The sequence below is a fragment of the Canis lupus genome, chromosome 35 (genome assembly GCF_003254725.2).
Source record: "Canis lupus dingo isolate Sandy chromosome 35, ASM325472v2, whole genome shotgun sequence".
Classification (NCBI taxonomy): domain Eukaryota; kingdom Metazoa; phylum Chordata; class Mammalia; order Carnivora; family Canidae; genus Canis; species Canis lupus.
The window spans coordinates 10,471,247-10,492,904 of record NC_064277.1 but is presented as its reverse complement, the minus strand read 5'-3'; the positions used below and the strand labels follow the sequence as shown (position 1 = coordinate 10,492,904).

Genomic DNA, 21,658 nt, shown 5'->3' with positions numbered 1-21,658 from the left:
TGAGATGTGATAAACAAATTCAATTGGTGAAACTTGTTCAGATCCTTATTTCAACAAACTAACAGTACAAACCTTTTCAGACAATTAGGAAATTTGAATTTGAATTGAGTATTCAGTGACATTGAAGAAGTATTGCTAATTTTCTTATATGTGTTAATGGCATTTTGTTGAGTGAGAAAAGGTGTTTTTTTTTCTTTTGAGATGCATACTGAAGTTTTAGAGGTGAAAAGAAATAATGACCTGGGATTAGTTTTCAAATATTGAAGTTAAAGAAAATGTGGAGGGTAAATAATTGAATCAAGTATAGATAGCATTATACAGATCATTCTTTAAAAAAAAAAAAAAAGATTTTATTTATTTGAGAGACAGTGTGCATGTGCACACCAGGGGGAGGGATAGGAGGGGAGGGATAGAAGAGGAAGGTCAGAGGGGGAGGAAAAAAAACAAGCAGATTTCTTACTGAGCACAGAGCCTATTGTGAGGCTCAATCTCATGACTCTGAGATCATGACCTGAGCTGAAATCAAGAGTCGGACGCTTAACCAACTGAGGTGGCCAGGTGTCCTGGATCATTCCTAAATCTGATTGATAGGATTATGAGGTTCATCATACTCTATATTTAAAGTATGTTTGGATGCTTTTATATTAAAATATTAAAAATAAATTGCACCAGGAAAAAGGCTGGGCATGGAGCTGAGTAGAGAGTAATAAAAGTAATAGGCTAGTAATAGAAATATACGGCAGGGTTGCACCACTCAAAGTGGACAGCTACAGCTTTATATTCCAGTTGAGGGTGACTGAAGGATAGTGCTAATGGGAAATCCTCCAATAGGCAGAAGTTTGAGTATATCTGGTAGTTTGCTTTGTCTGGAGGGAGAGATGGCCAAAAGTATGGATCTATACTCACTACATGGGCAGCTGCATAGTTGGGCTGGATGTTAGGGACTTGGGGAGAAATAGGATTGGAAGATGGGTGACAAAGAAGTCTGGGGAAGAGACATGTAGATGGGTCTCTCACAATGGGAAAAGACCATGAAGATATTTGCGTCTAATGTGAATGCCCACCAAATGCCATATACTGCAATGGAGGCTCTTAATTATCAAGTGAAGCAAATGACACATTCTGTGTATATTAGCCAGCCACTTTTCCCCGTCATCCAATCCTTCTTCTTTGGGCCCATGAACAAAGTGACTCTGGTGGAGGGGTGGAAACTAAGCATGGGCTCAACCATGTGGAATTTCCATTACCAAGGCTACGGCCAATGCTACTGCTGAATGCCTAGCCCACTAACATCAGAGACCAATACTGAGCCAGCTATATATATAGCTATATAGCTAGCTGTCAGGTGTCAGGGTAATCACACTGGACCTCTTTCATCATTGAAGGAGTAAAAATGTGCCCTCACTGGAATAAACATACATTCTAAATATAGAATATGGATTTGCCTTCCCTATCTGCAATGCTTCCACTAGCCCCACAATCCATAGACTCATAGGATGACTTATCTATCATCATGTCATTTTATATAAAGATCAAGGAACTCATTATAGAGCAAAGGAAGTTTGGCAGTTCACTCATGTCCGTGGAATTAACTGGTCTTGCTACCTACCTTATCAAGTATGAGTGGCTGGCCTAATTTAAATTTATAATGGATTTCTGAAAACTAATACCAGCTCCTCTTGGAAGGCAAAATCCTGAAAGAATGGAATTCTCTTCTAAGGGATGCCATGTATACTTTGAATCAGAGATATTTATATTGCAGTCTTTTTTTTTTTAAGATTTTACCCGTTTATTCATAAGAAACACACACACACACACACATACACACACAGAGGCAGAGATACAGGCAGAGGGAGAAGCAGGCTCCCTCCAGGGAGCCCTAAGCAGGACTCAATCCCAGGATTCTGGGACAATGCCCTGAACCAAAGGCAGATGCTCAACCACTGAGCAACCCAGGTACCCCTTATATGGCAGTTTTACCTGTAGACAGAATACACGGGTCTGGGAATCAAGGACTGAGTCCCATAGAATTTTCACTTCTCATCCTGGCAACGTTGAATTCTATGATTTGGAAGTCTTGGTTTCTAAGGTGGAGTGCTCCCTATAAGGAGCACCACAATGGTTCCATTGAATTCAAAGGTGAGATTTCCTCTTGGTCATTCTGGACTCTGTGCACTGAACCAACAGGGAGAAAAAAATATTATTCTAGGAGAGAGAAAAAGAAAAAGCATCACTCTATTGGCTGGAGTGATGACCGTTTTCTTTTTTTGTTTGTTTTTTTTTGATGATGACCGTTTTCAAAGGTAATTGCATTGCACTGCCCAGTAGGGACAAGATGGACACTTTTGGGAACTGCGGGAATTCTCTGGGCATTACCTCTTAATATTCCCATGCCCAATAGTAAAGGTTAATGGAAAACTATAGCAACCAAAAAGAGGCAAGATGATAAAGAACTCGTACCACTTAGGATTGAAGACTTGAATCATGAGGAAGCTGAGAAAGTGAGGAATATGGGATGGGTGGTGGAAGAAGGAAGTCATAGCTATAATGTGCAAACTTGTGACTTTTTATAAAAGTGAGGACTGTAGTTGGGAATGTAAAATGGTGTAGTCACTATGAAAAACAATATGGAGTTTCTTCAAAATATTAAAAGTAGAATTATTCTACAATCCAGCAATTCCCACTTATGGGTACACATTCAAAAGAATTAAAAGTAGGATTTTGAGGTTGTATTTCCATACCCTTGTTCTCTTCAGCATTATTATTCTTAATACCCAAGAGGCGGAAGCAATTCAAATGTCCATCAATGGATAAATGGATAAAGAGAATGTGGTCTACACATACAAGGGAACATTATACAGTCTTTGAAAAGGAGATCCTATCCAAAAGGAGAGGACATATGACTCTACTTTTATGAGAAATCTCTAAAGTAGCAAACTCATAGAAATAGGAAATAGGATGTTGGTTGCCAGAGGCTAGCAGGAAGGGAAATGGGAAGTTGTTCAATGGCTATAAAGTTTCAGTTTTAGAAGATGAAAAAATTCCAGAGCTCTGTTTCACAATAATGTGAATATTCTTAACACAATAGAACTGTACATTGAAAAAAATGATTGTGATGATAAATTTTATGTCATATATTTTTATTTTTTAAAGATTTTACTTATTTATTAGAGAGAAGGAGACAGAGTGCATTCATGCATGCATGCATGAGAGGGGGTAGGAAAAGAGGGAGAGAGAATCTTAAGCAGACTCCACACTCAATGCAAAGCCCAACTTAGGGCTCGATCTCACGACCATGAGACCATGACTGGAGCCAAAATCAAGAGTTGGATGCTTTAACGACTGAGCCATCCAGGTGCCCCTGTTATAGATTTTTAAGCACAACTTAAATAAATGATTAAAAAAAATTAAGGCCTATGATGGTTTTTCATGTTTTCTCATTGCTTGTGCTTATTTGTACATACTAACCGTTTTTCTCATTCTTCCCATTATTATGATTATTATTGTATAGATTTTTATGTACACAAGTTATTGAAGGTTAACTTTCCAATGTTTTCCTTAAGCAATGGGATATTTAGTGGGACTGTGACTACACTTGAGTCATTAACATAGCCAGTAACTGTTTTGACTGTGGGTCCCCCAATTTTGAAGTGTGAGGTCCTCTTACATAAGTGGTAGCCAGATCTTGTTGGGTGGAAACAAAGAGTTGTTTAATTGTTACAGGGAAGTTCAAATGTGTAGAAAAAAATGACATCTAAGCTCCAAGTACATCCCGTGTGATACTAGAACTGGACCCTCGCTTTCTCTTATCATTTAGCTAATTCAGCTCTGAGTAAGGACTTGAGTAGTTCACAGAGGGATATAAAGAAGAGGCAGGGGGCACCTGGGTGGCTCAGTGGTTGAGCGTCTGCCTTCAGCTCAGGGCATGATTCTGGGGTCCAGCGATCAAGTCCTACATCAGGGTCCCCTCAGGGAGCCTGCTTCTCCCTCTGCCTATGTCTCTGCTTCTATGTCTCTCATGAATAAATAAAAAAAAAATCCTTTTTTTTAAAATGCTTTAAGTAGAGAAGAGGCAGATTTTCCTTCATAGATGTGTGTGTGCCTGTGTACCTATGAGTGTGTGTTCCAGTTTCTTGACACTGGCATGTGTAGCCAAAAAGACTAACTATGTAGACTCCAGATTAATGAGGTGTTACTATACATTGATATTTAGTTTTCAAATAGTCTCAACCCAGGGATATATAAACACTATGCCTTTTCCTCCCAGGAGGCATGGCTCCTAAATGTGCTGCTTTAACTCTCCTTGTCTTCTCCATGGCAGATTTGTTAATAAATAGCACCGTGAGCAGATTCTAGAACTTCCAGGTCACCCTCAGTTATGAAAAATCCATTCCCTTTAAAGCTACAACCCCATTCCAACCTAAGGCTTTCCTTCCCCTACCACTGACCACGTTCCTGAATCGAGGAAGGCAAGGTCTGTCCTTTGAGCCCCCTTGCACCTCACCTCTGAGTGTGTGGTCTGGTGGAGAAGAGAGGATATGTGGTCTGGCCCTCACTCTTCTTGGGAACAGATGAGTGTCTTCTACTGATCTGGCTGCTAGTGTGGCCTTTTGTTGGCTGTGGCTACTTGTTTTTTTCACTCCAGCTGGTTGTGGATACCTACTTATTGGCAGGTCACCAACGACTCTCTCTTTGTGGCATGGTATATATTCTTGGGGAAGCCTGGAAGCCTCCCTATTTACCAGGTTCTCTACCCTGGGAAGTTTGGCCCCTGTTCAAACGCGTTTACAACTGATTGGGTAGTCTTTGGGCCAGGATGCAAATCCTCTTATATGAAATTACAGCAAAACCAATCAAATCCAGTTTCCTTCCATAGTGACCCCTGGAACTAAGGGAATTCTGCACGTCTTCGTCACAGCAGTTGGTTGTTCCTTCCTCGGCTATAAACTACCTCGCTCTGCCCTGCCAACTCCAGTTCTTTAGCTTGTTTACCTAGATGAAGTTCAGAGCTATAAGTTCACTCCCTGAAAGAAGATCTAACTAGAGCAGGAGACTCCAGTCTTCCCTTCAGGCACACTTTGTATTTTCAAGTGATTTTCTTGTCTCCCTCACTTTGCTCAGGAGTAGAAAGTGGGGGGGCAACCACGGCATTCTCATTCACATCTACGATGATGCTCTTTCTCCTTCATCAGTCTTAGCCTGATATTAGGGCTGTGTTTAGATCAGGAGTCAACAAACTATAGCTCATGGGACAAATCAGGCCCATGGCCCATTTTTGTAAATTAAGTTTTATTGAAACACAACCACATTCACATATTGTCTATGGTGGCTTTTGCACTACAATGCAGAGTTGCATAGTCTTAACAGAAACCATACCCACATAGCCTACACTATTTACTATCTAGTCCTTCACAGAAAAAGATTGCTGACCTCTGAGTTAGAGAATCGTGGTTGATTGTAATAAGACTGGTTTTGGGGATGCCTGGGAGGCTCAGTCAGTTAAGCATCTGCCTTCAGCTCAGGTCATGATCCCAGGGTCCTGGAATCTGGCCCCCACATCAGGCCCTCTACTCAGTGCGGAATCTGCTTGTCCCTCTCCCTCTCCTTCTGTGATCTCTCTCACTCTCTCCCAAATAAATAAATAGAATTAAAAAAAAAGAAAAGATTGGTTTGCTATGTCTTAAGAATCCCTGATGAGTATTTATGACCCCAGGAAATGTGGAACTTAACCCCTCTTTGACCTCAGTTCTGGCTCTTGTCACTAATTCCATGGACAAGAAGCTAAATCCTATTTAATATTTTGTTACAGTTGCTTAGACACACACACGCACACACACACACCATTCAAAATTTAACTTTTTGCTTGATACTTGATTCTTTGGCTCATAGACTAAAGTGACCCATTTAAGTAATAATTAGATGAAACTTTTTTAAGATCTTATTTTTAAGTAATCTCTACACCCAACATGGGGCTCAAATTCACAACTCCGATATCAAGATTGCATGCTCTACCAGCTGAGCTACCAGGTGCCCCTAGTTGAATTATTTATAGCCAAGATTCAATGTGAGTTTCAGAGACAGAAAGAAACAGAATTATTTCTCACTCTACCCTTCTATTCACTCTACCTAAACTTATGTCTGAGACTTCTAAATAACAAAGAATTAGCTCTTGACTTTGTTGATTATCTTTATTGTATATTTTTTCTTATTTCATTAATTTCTGCTATCTTTATAATTTAATCTTCAGGTGCTTATCCTCTCTAACATATGCATTTATTCCTATAAATTTCCCCCTTAACTATACTCACATACATTTTATCAAATTATCAAAATTTTAAATTATCATTATCAAAATATTAAAAATATCTTCTACATTATAAAAATATCTTCTAATTTTCATTTTGGTATCTTCTTTGACCCATGGGGTATTGGAAAGTAAATTGCTTAATTTCTGAACATATGAGGACCACCTAGTTACTTTTTAAACATTTCTTACTTAATTACTTTTTGGTCAGAATATATACTCTGTCCATTACCAATTCTTTGAAATCTGTTGATTTTTATTATATGAAAGATAAATTATTGTAAATGTTTCAAGTGTGCTTGCCACAAAAATTGTTGGTTAGTGTTCTTTTTATGGACAATAAACCAAATTTGTTAATTGTGTGTTCTTAAGTAGACTCTACCGGCAATATGGGGTTTGAACTCACAACCTCGAGATCAAGAGCTGCATGTTGCACCCACTGACTCCAGCAAGCATCCCTGTTAATTATGTTTTTAAAATCTTATGTAGCTATACTGGTTTTTTTTTCTGCTTATTTTATCAATTAACAAGAGAATGTGTTAAAATCTCCTCTTATGATTATAAATGTGGCTATTTTCCCTCATTCTGTAATATATTTTGAGGCTATGTATTGGGAAGATATAAATAAGAGTAGTTTTATCTTCCTGGTGAATTAAGCCTTTTATGAAATGACTCTTCTTATTTTTTTTTAAAGATTTTATTTACTTATTCATGAAAGAGAGAGAGAGAGAAAGAGAGAGAGAGAGGCAGAGACCCAAGCAGAGGGAGAAGCAGGCTAGGGAGCCTGACGTGGGACTCAATTCGGGGTCTTCAGGATCACGCCCTGGGCTGAAGGTGGCACTAAACCACTGAGCCACCCAGGCTGTGCCTGACTCTTCCTATTAATACTATTTTTTTTCTCTCAATGACAGCTTTTTTTCTATATTTACGTGGTATGCCTACCATTATTTCAACTTTTGGTTTCCTTATATTTCTGATGTGTCTATTGTGAACAACAAATTTTTTTTTCTTTTAAAAATCTTATCAGACAACTGGGACATTTAGTTTACTTATAATTAACACGATAACTATTACATTTGAATTTAATTTGCCATTCTATTCCATTTTATATTTTCCCAACCTTTCCTTGTTATCGTCCCTTCGTTTGACTTTTTATTTTTTTTTAAGTTTTATTTATTTAAGTAATCTCTACACCCAATGTGGTGCTTGAACTCATGACCCTGGAATCAAGAGTCACATGCTCTTCTGACTAAGCCAGCCAGGCTTCCCTCTTTGACTTTTTTGAATTAAGTATTTTTATTGTGCCCCCCCGCCCCCTGCTATTTTTGCTCTAGTAGTTCAGAATGTATATACTCCCATTAATTTTCTCATGGTTGTCCTATAAAATATGACATGCATTCTTGACATCTTAACATTTAACATTAATTGGAACTTTTACCCTCTTCCCCAACAATGCTATAGAATACTTAACATTAGAATACTATACCTACTTAATTTTGAATACTATAACTCTATTTATCTCTTCCCAATTTATATGCTATAATTTGCCATGAACTTTGGTTACCAATATACTTTTAACCTCATAACATCATCATTATTATTTTATGTAGCCAATGCTCATTTTACCATTTTCATTTCCTTTCATTCCTTCTACTATTTACAAGCTTTCCATCTCGGATTTTTTTTTTTTTCCTGAAGAATATTCTAGAATTTCCTTTAGCATAGCTCCACTGGTACTAATTACCTTGTGTTGTTGTTTTGAAATGTCTTTATTTTACCTTTATTCTTGCATGATTTTTGCTGGGTTCTTACTTGCCATTTATTTTCCTTCTATTTATTATAACGTCTTTTAACTGTATTATGGCTTCCATTGTGATTTTGAGAAGTCATCTGTCAGTTGAACTCTTGCTCTTTTGAGGATAAATCCAGGAACCCCACCCAGCTCTTATTTTGGGATTTTTTGTTTTGTTTTGTTTTTTTGTTTTGGGTTTTCCACAACTTCGCTATGGTGTCTCTGGGTGTAGAATAATATTTGCCAAATTTCATTGATTTTAAATTTCACTTTTTTCCTTCATATTTTAATATCTCTGAAATCAGGATGTGTCTTGTAACTAGAGGTCTTTTACAATAAGCTGCTGGCCGGGGTGCAATCCTGGTGTAACTGTCATTGCTTGCACATGGACAAGGTCATGGCTGAGCTTGTGTGAGCTCAGGGCTTCCATAACCAATCGTTTTGAATTTTGACTTTGTTTTTCAGCCCAGGGTTCAGCAAACTCTGGTTCACAGGCCAGCTGCCTGTTATTGTCCATAAAGTTGTATTGAAACATAGCCACTCTCGTTTGTTTATGTATTTTCTATGACTTCTTTTTTAAAAAACATTTTCAAACATTTGATTCCCAAAACTTTGTTTCCAACAAACAATCCTGATCACTAACTACATGAACAACCTCACTGATACTCTTTTCTGTTATTATTACATACATTTTTTGGTTGTGGTAAAACAACAACAACAACAACACACACAGAACGTAAATTTACCATCCTAACCATTTCTGAGTGTACAGTTCAATCATGCTAAATATGTTCACATTGTTTTGTGAAACAGATTTCCAGAACTTTTTCATCTTACAAGCCTGAAACTCTATATTCATTAAATAACGATTTACCTTTCCTCCTCCCCGAGCTCCAACATATTCTCTATGATTTTCCTTCCTTGTTAAGGCTCAGTAATATTCTATCGTATGTATTTACTACATTTTGCTCATCCATTTATCTGCCAGTGGACATTTGAGTTGTATTCACCTCTCGGCTATTATGAGTCGTGCTGCTATTAACATGGATGTGCAGATATCTCTGCTAAAACTAAAATTTTATTCTACAATGACAAAATTGAATAATTATGACAAAGAACCAGAGACTGTATGGTCTGCAACCCTAAAATATTTAACATCTGGACTTTTAGGAAAAAAGTTTTCAGACCCCTGTCCCAAACCAGTCAGATTGTTAGTGGTGCTGTTCTGACTCTCAGCTGTTTCTTCTCCCAGAGCAGAAATCTCTGGATTTCCATTTCTATGGTATCTTGGTTTAGTCCTGCCTCACTATCTTGCCATCTCTGTGATGCCGTTAGGAGGGACACATTTGTATTTCATCCAGCTTTCTTAGTTGTTTTCAGCAGAAGGGTTGGTCTGCGTTGCCTAGTCTATTAAAAAAGTAAAAGTCAGGGGTGCCTGGGGGGCTCAGTCTGCTAAGCATCTGACTCTTGGTTTCAGCTCAGGTCATGATCTCAGGGTCCTGGGATGGAACCACATCAGGCTCAGTGATCAGAAGGGAATCTGCTTCCCCCTTTCTCTCTCCCCCAGCCCCTCCCCTCCTCATGCACACATACTCTCTCTAAAATAAATAAATACATCTTTTAAAAAATTAAGATCAGCTCTAGTACCTTTTAATAAATCCCTTTTCTGCTTAAATCAGCCAGAATCCATTTCTTATCCTGTAGGGATAACTTCAATCATACCACCAGATGAAGCAGCTTAACCAGCCGAGGTTTGGGGTATGTTTGGTTGGTTGGTTAATTGGTTGGATTTTTGGTAATTTTTCGTATTGATCTATTTTCATACTTACAGAAAGACTGAAATAGCAGTACAAGGAATTCTCTTATACCATTTCCCCAGATCCACTAAATGTTTGCATCCATCCCCTTTGCTTTACCATTCTGTGTGGATGGATGTATACATTTTTTGAGACTTTTGAGAATATGTTGGAGACATTATGCTACCTTATTCTCTAAACACTTTGGTATAAAGTACAAAGAAAAAACTTTTTATATAATCAGGAAATTTAACATTGACACAATATTATCTAACCCATAATGCATATACTATTTTTCTCGGTGGTCTCAGGAATGTCCTTCACAGCTTTTCTTTATATCTCCAGTTTAAAATTGAATCCAGGATCATACATTGCATTGATTTTCAATCTCCTTTCATCTAGAACAATTCGACAGTTTTTCTTTATATCTTTGAAGAGTCCAGGACAGTTGTTTTGTACAATGTTGACCAGTGTTGGCTTGTTTGATGTTTTCTCATGACTCTAAATTCAGTATGTGGTTTGGGTATGAATACCACTGCAGGGATGTTATATCCAACTCTGCTTTCTTTCAGGAGGTATGTGAGTTGATTGTCCCAGTGTGAGTCATGTCACTTTGCTCACTTGATTAGGTCATATGTCCAGGGTCTTTTTTTGCACTGTAAAGTTAAAAATCTACCTTTACAATTAATAAGTAATCTGTGGGAAGATATTTTGAAACTATGTAAATATTCTATTCCTTATCAAACTTTTATCCATGAGTTGTAGCAACCATTAATGATTTCCTAACTCCATCACTCCGTCTGTGTTATTAGCTGGACTTTTACTGTAAGAACATTCCATCCTCCTCCATTTATGTATGTATGTATGCATGTATGGGTTCATGAACTCATTTTATTTTGGGAGTTACAATGTATTATTCCCTAAATATGAATTTTGATGCTCAAAGTGTCCCATGGTGGCCGGTAGGAGCTCCCTCAAGGTGACTCTGGCGCCTACAGGCCACCATGGACACTACAAGCATCACAACGAATATGTCCCTCTGAGGAGAGGCCTTGCCTGACAGCCTAATCGTCAAAAAAACAAACAAACAAACAAACAAAAAACAAAAAAAGGGTATTTTTCTTACTTGAAGTATAGTTTATATGTAATATTCTATTAGTTTCAGATGTACAACAGAGTAATTCCCACTTTTATGTGTTATGAAGTGACCACCATGATAAGTGTAGCTAGTCAGCATACAAAGTTATTACAGTATTTTGACTATATTCCCTACCTTATACTTTATATCTCTGTGACTTACTTATTTTATAACTGGAAGGTTGCACCTCTTACGCCCCTTTTACCTGTTTAACCCATCTTCCCACCCCTATCTTCTCTGGTAACCACCATTTTATTCTCTGTACTTAGGAGTTTGTTTCGGTTTTGCTTGTTTATTTGTTTTACTTTTGCGATTCCATGTGTAAGTGAAACCATATGGTATTTGTCTTTCTCAGTATGACTTATTTCACTCATCATAGTGTCTTCTAGGTCTACCTATGTTATCAAAATGGAAAGATTTCATTCTTTTTGGCTGCTGAGTAATATTCTATTGTGTATACATACACATAAACATCTTCTTTATTCATCTATCAGTGAACACTTAGGTAGCTTCCACATACTGGCTATTGTAAATAATGCTGTAATACACACTGGGGTGCATATATCCTTTTGAATTAGTGTTTTTGTTTTCTTTGGATAAATGCCCAGAAGTGGAACGGCTGGATCATATGGTATTTCTATTTTTAGTGTCTTGAGGAAACTTCATACTTTTCCCATAGATCCTGCACCAATTTAGATCCCCACCAACAGTGCACAAGGGTTTCCTTTTCTCAACCTCCTCACCAACACTTGTTATTTCTTGTCTTTTTAATACTAGTTATTCTGGCTGGTGTGAGATCATATCTCATTGTGGTTTAGCTTTGCATTTCCCTGATGATGAGTGATACTGAGCATCTTTTCACACATCTGTTTGCCATCTGTATTTCTTCTCTGGAAAAATGTTTATTCAGATCCTCTGCCCAGTTTTTAATTGCATTGTGGTGAGGTTTGGGGGGTGTTTGTTTGTTTGGTGTTGACCTGTATGTGTTCTTTATATATTTTGGAAATTAACTCCTTATTGGATACATCATTTGTAAATATCCTCTCCCATTCAGGAGGTTGCCTATTTCATTTTGTTGCTGGTTTCCTTAGCTGTGCAAAAGTTCTTCAGTTTGATGTAATCCCAACTCTTTATTTTTGCTTTTGTTGCCCTTGTCTGAGGAGATGATCCCCCAAAAATATAGCCAAGACCCAAGTCTAAGAATTTGCTGCCTGTTTTCTTTTAGGACTGACAGCTAATCTAAAGGAGCCCCTCTCCCTCTCTGTCTGTTGATCTCTATCAACTCACTTTGCTTTATCTACTTCACAGAACTAATCACTATTTAAAAGCATCTTGTGTGTTGATTATCCTTGTAATTTTTCTATCTCTTCAGCTTGAATATAAAAGATCTATCAGTCCTAATACATAGATATATTACTAGAAGCTGAACCTGGCACAATTTCTTTGTTAAATATATAAATAAATAAGGGAAATCTTCCTGCTTAAAAATCCTACGAAAACACAACATATTTCTGTACCCTTATTTTACATCTAGACCACTCTCTTTCACCATACACAAAGATAAACTCAAAATGGATGAAAGATCTAAATGTGAGACAAAATTCCATCAAAATCCTAGAGGAGAACACAGGCAACACCCTTTTTGAACTCGGCCACAGCAACTTCTTGCAAGATACATCCGTGATGGCAAAAGAAACAAAAGCAAAAATGAACTATTGGGACTTCATCAAGATAAGAAGCTTTTGCACAGCAAAGGATACAGTCAACAAAACTAAAAGACAACCTACAGAATGGGAGAAGATATTTGCAAATGACGTATCAGATAAAGGGCTAGTTTCCAAGATCCATTTATGAAAGTTTTTCAAGTGACATTTGCTCTGACTCCCACCATTCCTCAGAGAAGTTTCTTGATTACACATCCAAGTAGGAAACTTTTGATGTATGGTAAGGACTACCACATTAGTGTGGTTTTTTTTTTTTTTAATTTTAAAAGATTACTTACTTATTTATTTGACAGAGAAAGAGAGAGAGAGCAGAAGCAAGCAGAGAGGCAGGCAGAGGGAGAGGGAGAAGTAGGTTTCCCGCTGGGCAGGGAGCCCAACTCTGGCTGATCCCAGGACCCTGGGGTCATGAAGGCAAATGGTTAACCGGCTGAGCCACCCAGGCACCTCCCACATTGGTGTTTTAAATTTCCAACATTTTCATAGATTTGTCTACCAGTCTCTAACGTATTTAAGTCACTCCATTGTTCTTTGTAACTGTATCCCCAGAAAATCTCATGCTATTATTGTAGTTACTCTTTAAACCATTCTTCTTCCACTGGGTCATCTCTGATACACAGCCATGCAGGCGGAAAGTCTACTTTAAGTACTCCTTGCTGAGTCCTCTGTAAAAGCCACCACATGAATGCTAATTGTAGAGCTTCCATGCCTGGCCCACTCAGAGGTATGCAGAAGGGGATCACCAGAGGTGTTAAGCGTCAGAGTTTCAATGTGTAGACATGGCAGTAATCAGTGCTTTTCCTCCTAGCTCTTCATGACCCATTAAATCTATTTAGTGAAATCCTGAGAAAATGAATCTAAAATAGAGTTTTCCAACCAGTGACCTGTAAGATACAAGATACATTTTAACCACCATACACCTTTCTTCTCCACCATTTTCTCAGTGATATGACTTTGGATCTGCTCTTTTGTCTTTTTCTTTTATCTCACTTGCATAGCCTGGAATAGAGAATATATATAGAATCTTCTTTTCTGTAGTACAATTTTCATCAGGAAATATCACTTGAGACCAGTCCCTCGCTCTCATTTGGTCTAATATGATGGTACTACATGTTATTGGGACTCATGTACCATCTAGTCTGTCCTGTGCAAAGGTAAAAGTCAGTTGGCTGCAACCCTCAACACACAGCCAGTACAGAGTTAAAAACCAAACAAACTGGTTTTGATAATGAAACATTGGTTATGTAAGATGTTAGCATTAGAAGTGGCAGGTTGAAGGAATATATAAGAACTCTTTGTAATTTTTGTGACTTTTTCTCTAAGTTTAAAGTTATTTCAAAATAAAAATTTTTAAAGAATCCCTCTAAAACCCTACATTTTTGCCGTGTGTACCCGGCCTGAAGTTCACTGATAATTCATTTTAACTGAAATAAATGGCCCGAAGTTCATGAATAATTCACTTTAATCTTGCACTAACTTTCTTAACTGTTTCTCCTAATATCCTTAGCTCCTGATGACATTATGCCCAAAATTCCCTTCTACAGTTTGACACTTGACACTGTCCATCAGCTTCTGGATTTTGTATTTTCTTAAGAACCCTTTATTTTTGGATCATTCAGCCCATTTATCTGATAAAACCCTTCCCAAGGATTCTTCCCAAGATGTAGGTTAGGCTTCCTGGGCTCAGCAATAGGACTCATCAGATTAGTCTTCCAGATAGCTACAGTGGGTGCCCCACTTTCTAAGTGTGTAAGTGTTCCTCATGGAAAAGTGAGTATGGACAGCCTCACCTCTTACCCTCCTGCTCTCAGAGATAACGCTGTTAGTCCTCTTTCCAAAACCAGAACTTGGCTCTGAGAGGTTGACTTCTGGTCTGTTTTCTGTTGGTGCTTAATCCCTAAGCCATCCTGACCAGAAGAGGGAGTAGTTATGATAAGGAACCTTCCAGCTCAGTCAACATTAGTCTCAAACTTCAATTGCTTGCCTAGTCTGTTCAAATGGACCCCTGCTATAGTTTCCTATTTGGCATAGACTACTATAGACTTACTGTTTAAAAAGATTGGAATAGTAACTTTTTGCTCCTATTTCCTGAAGTAATATATGCAAAGAAAAAATTTTAAAAACCACTCACCCATAAATTGCACCAAGCAACAAAAAAGAGATAGCAACCTATATATATATGTGTGTGTATATATATATACATATACATATGAATCATGATATATTTCAATGTATATTTATTTCCTAATATTCTCTTCAATAAATAGTATCTACCAGAAACTTATATCAAAACTCAAACATCATGCACAAAAGTTAACATGCCCTTTAATGTTGGGAATAACTCAAGGATAACTGCTATCACTGACACCATTTAAAATTGTATCACAAATTTTTGCCAATGTAAGAAGACAAGAAAAAGAAACAAGAGGACTTAATATTGGGAAGGAAAAGGCAAAACTGGTAATTATAGATAATTACCAGAAAATGTGAGGTATGATAGATTGAGAAACCTATTAGAAAACACATTGAAGGGGTGGTGTCTGGGTGGCTCAGTTGGTTGGGTATCCAACTCTTGATTTCAGCTCAGGTATCAATCTCGGGGTCGTGAGTTCAAGCTCCGCATTGGGCTCGATGCTGGGGATGAAGCCTACTTAAGAAAAAGAATGGTAAGGGATTTCTCGTCTTGCCAGAGTAGAGATCTACCGTAATGTTTGAAATATAGTTTTGGCATGTGGATAGACCAAAAAAATCAATAGAACAGAATAGATTCCAGAAAGAGACTCCCAAATTTATGAGATTTAGTGCATAATCTTCAAATCATCCGGGAGAAGATGGTATTGGCATAGCTGGTTCTCCTTAGCAGAATAAAAATTTAGGTGTCTACCTGAAATCATATGACAAAATAAATTCTAAATGGCTTAAGTCTCGAAGAGTTAAACATAGAGGGAAAACAAGCAAACAAACAATGGAGGTTAAAGAAAAAAATATAGGTAAATTTTTGTATCATCTTTTGTGTGGGGAAACACAGTACAGGTGAGGTTCTCCAAAAATCAGGCTCTAAAATGGAGATTAGTGTGCAAGGGAGCTCTTCACATTCCGTACTTATGGAGGAATGGAAGGCATTGGGATTATAGAAAGAAGCTGTGCTGTGATACAATTATAGTAAGGCCTCGCTTCACCCCAGAGAGATAATCAGGTGCTATGGGCGCAAGTTAAGGTGAGGGTATTGGCCTTTATAGCCCCACACCCTCCTGGCATTAGGTGTAGGCTCACCCCAGATGGGACGTGACCTGGGATGGGGTCACTTTCCTAGGCTGAGGGTAATTCCCAGAGAAGGCTGACAGCCTAAGTCCTGAGAAAACCCCATTTGTGCAGTGCACCATCCACACTTGAGCAGCTTTGATCAATTTCTTCCTATAAACTTAAGGAGCAGCTCCTCCAAATCCTTGGAGTGTCTTTTCTTGGGGGAAACTAACAAAGGGAAAATTAGTGGAATGACCTACAGCTTCCACCATTGCAGCTGGTCTTGAAGCCCTAAGATACCCAATGTCTCCTTCTTCTCTCTCTCATTCCAGAATCTCCATATCCTTCACTAGCACCTCTGCTAGTCTGTATGGCCTACTTGGTGAGGTGATCCAGACCCTCATCTGAGAGTCTGAGCCTCTGATCACCATGTACTTCTCATGCCATTGCTATTGTACTTGTCATGCATTCTCAAAACTGAATAAGAGAACAGTAAGAGTTGCTTGAGTGGAGCATTGTGCAATGCCAAAAAATAAGAGTGTTCAAGAAAACATCCACAGTCTTGAGGATATGTCAAAGAGATTCAGGAGCTGACTGAAAGAACTACCTATGGCCACAGCTGGAACAATTGGAGGAATTGTATTATAACCTGAAGTTTAAAAGAAACATCTATGAGCCCACATTGATATAAATTTTTAAATAAATTAGTAAATTTGGGGAAAGAGAAAAATCTCCTTTTTGATTTCTAAATAATTTTTGTAGGTACTCTACTCTAAAGAAGGTGGAGCATAATTCCCCATTCCTTATGTACAGTTGTGAATAATGACTTGAGTACTATATGGAAAGGGGAGAACGGTAACTCTACAGTGGAGAAATCTGACAAAGACTACTTAAGTCAGGTGATCAAGGTTAGCCTCAACTGAGAAGTCATGTTGACAGAATGTACACTTTGTATGATGTGATGAAAATGGCACTTCACCTCTGTGGTCTTCCTCCAAACCCAAAAGTGCAATCTGATCATGAGCAAAACATGAGACAAAACCAGGGGGGCAACTTTACAAAATGCCCAACTAGTACCCCTCAGGATTGTCAAGGTCATCAAAAACAAGAGAAGTCTGAGAAACAGTCATAGCCCAGTAAAGCCTGATGATTAAACGTGATGTGGCATTCTAGATGGGATCTTGGAACCAAAAAAGGATATTAAGTAAAAATTTAGGAAATCTAAATAAAATGTGCCATAGTAACATAATATGTTGATAATGGGAAACTGAGTGGGGTGTGTATGGGAACTTTCAGTACCATCTGCCATTTTTCTGTAAAACTAAAGCTATTCTAAAATTAGAAGTTTATTTATTTTCACGTATTTTTTTAAGATTTTATTTTTAAGTATTCTCTTCACCCAACATTGTGCTCAAACTCACAACCCCAAGATCAAGAGTCATGTGCTCCACAGACTGAGCCTGCCAGGCAACCCTTTATTTGTATTTTTTTAAAAAACACTAGAAGAATTAGCTTGTTAAACATGGTCTTTAGTGGATGTTAACCAGCCATCAAATAAGAAAAAAAAAAGGTGCCCACAAAAGCGGGCACCTGGGTGGCTCAGTGGTCAAGCATCTGCCTTTGGCTCAGGTCATGATGCTGGGGTCCTGGATTGAGTCCTGCATTGGGCTCCCCCACAGGGAGCCTGTTCCTCCCCCTGCCTGTGTCTCTGTGTCTCTCATGAATAAATAAGTAAAAACCTTTTAAAAAAATACACAATAGCACCAAAGGTGGAAAACAATATATTAATTTATTTCCAAGACAATAACACAGAACATCATTGCAAACAAGGACGGATTTAGTAGTTTCAGCCATCCCCATGGGCTAGCAGAAACCCACTCACCCAAACACTATAATCCTCCAATATTAAAGTATTTAAGACATAGAGATGACCAGCAAGACATGTAAACATCTTCTATTCCAAAAGGCTTCTCGTTCTAGATGAGAAAGATCCAGTGTAAAACATTTCTTCTTCTCAGGTGGGGTCATTTAAAGAAGTTAAAAAAAAAAAGAAAAAAACATGATTCTTGGACTCCACCATTAATTCCAGGTGTGTTCCCTATGCTCTAACCCTTTACCACTCCGTACAGCTCCATCTTTTTCAGTGGCAGGAAGAAAAGAAGACTTACTTCAAAGGCATTCCCATAAATATGATTAATATTCAACAGGCACAATCACAGAAAAAAAATAATAAAATTGTGTTAATTAAAGGTATCATTAGTTATAGCAACTTTTTCTTCTGTTAGAATAAATAAATATTGAGGAGCTCAATGGATTTAGGAGTACAAAAGTAGACTTCACATTTTTCTGAGGTGACGGCATGTGTTCTCATTTAACACTGAGACCATTCATAAAACCCACCCTCTCTGGTATACTAAATATGGCTTTATTTCACCTTCTCCAAATCTTCCACCTTAGGAAACTGAACTAAGGAGACCAATGAGAACATCCCAGTCCTCAGAGAACTTGTTTCCTAATGCTTATTAATAATTTCTCTAAGACTACTTACTTCATCTGCAAAATGGGGGTAATCACGTGGGCCTCCCAAGAGTGTTGTAAGGTTTTAGTGCAATGAGCCATAAGGGAGCTATCGGGATGCCTACAACACAACTGGCTTGAGCTTCTATTCCTTGCCTTCTTTCTTTGGAATCCTCTCTGATTTCAATATTGATTTCTATTTTTTGTAATATTTTTAAAATTTATTTGAGCGATAGAACAAGTTGGGGGGAGGAGTAGTGGGAGAGGGAGAAGCAGATTCCAGCTGAGCAGAGAGCCTGAGGTGAGACTCGATCCCAGAACCCTGGGATCACAGCCTGAGCTGAAGGCAATGCTTTAACCAACTGAGCCACCCAGGTGTCCCTAGACCTCAATTTCTAATTACTTATATCCTTGGCCTGATCTCCCAATCTATAGCCCTGCACATGAATGAGTTAAAATATTAGCAATCCATGAAATTCTCTAGTGTAGCCTTTCCAACGTTGATGCTATGACCAAGAATTTGAGAGTGGAAAAGCTCTGTCTTCCTTTTCTCCTGTGTCAAACATGGGTCTGGCCTACAATAGACTCTCAAGAAATATTTACTGGCTGCATGCTGAATGAATGAATTGGATAAAGGAAGGGGATGGGGGTTAAGTGACACAAATGCTGATTCACAATTGAAAGCTTTTAAAAATCTAGGCACTCTTATTAGCACTTAAGCATTGTAAAGCTACTCAGAGACTACTCTCTGAGAATAAGCTACTCAGAGAATACTCTGGAGTCCTTAAAGCCTCATGGCATAGAATTTGGACTCCATTGTGCAGGTAAGATCACTTTGGTGGGGGTGGAGGGTGGTGACCGAAGAGGAAAGTGATTCATTCTGAGGTTAGGTTAGAGACTTGGGACAAGATCCACGCCATAGCACCTGTCTTCTAGAAATCTCTTCGTTCTGTGGGAAAGTTTCACTGTTCTCCACAGAAAGCAATGGCAGAGGGACTACAGTGCATTCTGACCCACAAGAAATGCCCTGTTTCCCTGGGATTCCTTTGCTGAAGCGGCAGGCAGTGGCCACTGTCTAAAAATGCATCCCGCCTTCTGTCCGTGACTTTACCTCCCATGCAGAACTTCAGACACAGTAAACCGGAAGGGCTTGGGAACAAGACCGAACTCTCCATTCTGTAGCTTAAGTTGTAAAGGAGATCGCTGAGTTGCCCCAAGAGCTGTTTCTACGCTTATGTGTGACTGAGCAAAGAGGGGTGGTGTCCATGCACACGTGGCTATAGATCTGTCCTAAATGATTCCTTCTTCAAAGAAATGCACCTATTTTCCTAAACAGTATTATCTACGGTTCTTTTCATGAGAACATTTCCCGAGGATGAGTATCTGGTGCAAAGGTTTGATGCCAGTTAAACTGACCACTGAGCAGGACCTTAGCCCGCCGTAGAAGGGGCATCAGGAGGCTGCCAGGGGGGCCAAAGTGCCAGCATCGCCCTGCGCAGTCATTCTGATAGCAGAGTCCACAGTCTCCGGTGGATGTTTTCACGGGGGATAGCACGGCCAGGTCCTGGGGCTGCCACCTTGCTCGGGCAACTCTCAGTACCAGCAGGGCAACGCTCTCTCCCAAAGAGAGGCTCTTCTTGGCTGCGGGGGCCTTGGAGCCTGTGCTCCAGGGGGTCAGAAATACCAGCTGGGCTGTATCACCGTTTCACTCTGGTTCAGAGTCCTCTCTCGAAGCCTCAGCTCCAGGCATTCCACGGTGAGGGGGTAGGTCGTCAGCTCAAACTTGTTGGCGAAGAGGCTGGGCGAATCAATCAACCACTTCAAGTCTCCGTTTCCATAGATACAAATGCCACGTACGTAGCGGCCTGCAGGGGAAGCACAGGAGACAGTGAGGACACACTGGTCTTCCAAAGTGGGGGGCAGCTGCCCCGAGGTAGAGGCTCGCCTGCCTACCGAGTAGCCGAACATGTGCCAAGTGCTATGGGATTCTAATGGAATCGGATCGTGCAGGCCCGGCCCACAAGGAAGTTAAGCCCTTTATGGGAAGACAAAGGGTAGGCATACATACTTAAAGAACAGCAGGGTTAAACAATACAAGGCAAGGACACAATAGGCTTCACCAGACAATACGTGTATTATCAAATGACAGTGATGGATGGAAGGTTCTAGAAGGGTACAGATGGGAGAGGTCATTATGGGTTGCTCTGGTCAAGTCTGTTCTTTGAGCCCCAGCCTCATTTACCCAAGTATCTACTTCTATCTTTGCTTGCATGAGAATCAACCTCACTGGTGTGACCCATCAGGCCTCAACTCCTAACCCCCTCCAAGTGTTCCCCATGTAACCCACAGCAATCCTATTCCTCGGGGCCCTTTCTCCTCCTTTCTCCCACAGCCCTCACCCAATCTATCAGCAACTCTGTAAGCTCCACCTTCAAAATACAGATAGTACACGAGCCCTTCCCACCACCTCCACCTCTACTGTCCTGGCCCACAGCACCTCCACCTTCCTGTCTGAATTATCACGATGATAACTGGACTCCGTCTCCACCTTTGTCTGTTAGTCTCTACTCAGCACGACAGCCAGAGTGACTGTCTTGAATATAATAAGCACATCATGATGTCTCCTCTGCTCAAAACCCTCCGAGGGCTTCTCATCGCACTTGGAGGAAGAGCTGAAATTCCAGCAATGGCATCAAAAACTCCTCAGAGTCTGGCCTCTACCTCCAAGCACCTGCTCATTTGCTTACAACCCTTGACAAGCATTGCTCACTCACTGAGGCCACACTGGCCTCCTTTGCCAGCCCTGTGCACACCAGGAGTGCCCTACTCGAGAGTCTACTTGGCTCTGCCCCCCTCTCCCCTTCCACCAGACCTCCCAGAGGCTCCTTCCCACACCGCACCCTGGGATCTGCCTCAAGGCCGTGTTCTCAGTGTCTCTCTGACCCCTCTTTCTTCCTTCCCTGATTCATTTTTCTGGGCTCTCATCACCAGATAATTATTTATTGTCTCTCTCCCTAGGCTAGAACATTAGGTCCAGAAGAGCTGGGCCTTGAATCTATTATGTTCCTCTCTGCATCCCTGGCATCTGGGACAGTACCTGGTAACTATCAGGTGTTATGCTAATAGCTGTTGAAGGAAAGGACAGAG

At 39.6% G+C, this 21,658-nt stretch overlaps 1 protein-coding gene and 1 long non-coding RNA gene across 4 annotated transcripts in view; one reads left to right on the top strand and one right to left on the bottom strand.

The window, feature by feature from the left end:
• Positions 1-4,381: 4,381 nt before the first annotated feature.
• Positions 4,382-16,706, top strand: LOC125754402 (uncharacterized). The gene is made up of 3 exons (XR_007408470.1): positions 4,382-4,474; positions 12,565-12,974; positions 16,327-16,706. It is a non-coding gene; the product is annotated as an uncharacterized LOC125754402 (long non-coding RNA).
• A 1,058-nt stretch (positions 16,707-17,764) lies between these two features.
• The window catches only part of GCNT2 (glucosaminyl (N-acetyl) transferase 2 (I blood group)), an 83,093-nt gene continuing 79,199 nt past the window's right edge, over positions 17,765-21,658 (bottom strand). For all 3 annotated transcript variants that reach the window (XM_025444658.3, XM_049106039.1, XM_025444650.3), the window contains exon 3: positions 17,765-20,376. In XM_025444658.3, the coding sequence (XP_025300443.1) occupies positions 20,186-20,376 (191 nt within the window). In that variant the 3' untranslated portion in view covers positions 17,765-20,185. The remainder of the gene's footprint in view (positions 20,377-21,658) is intronic.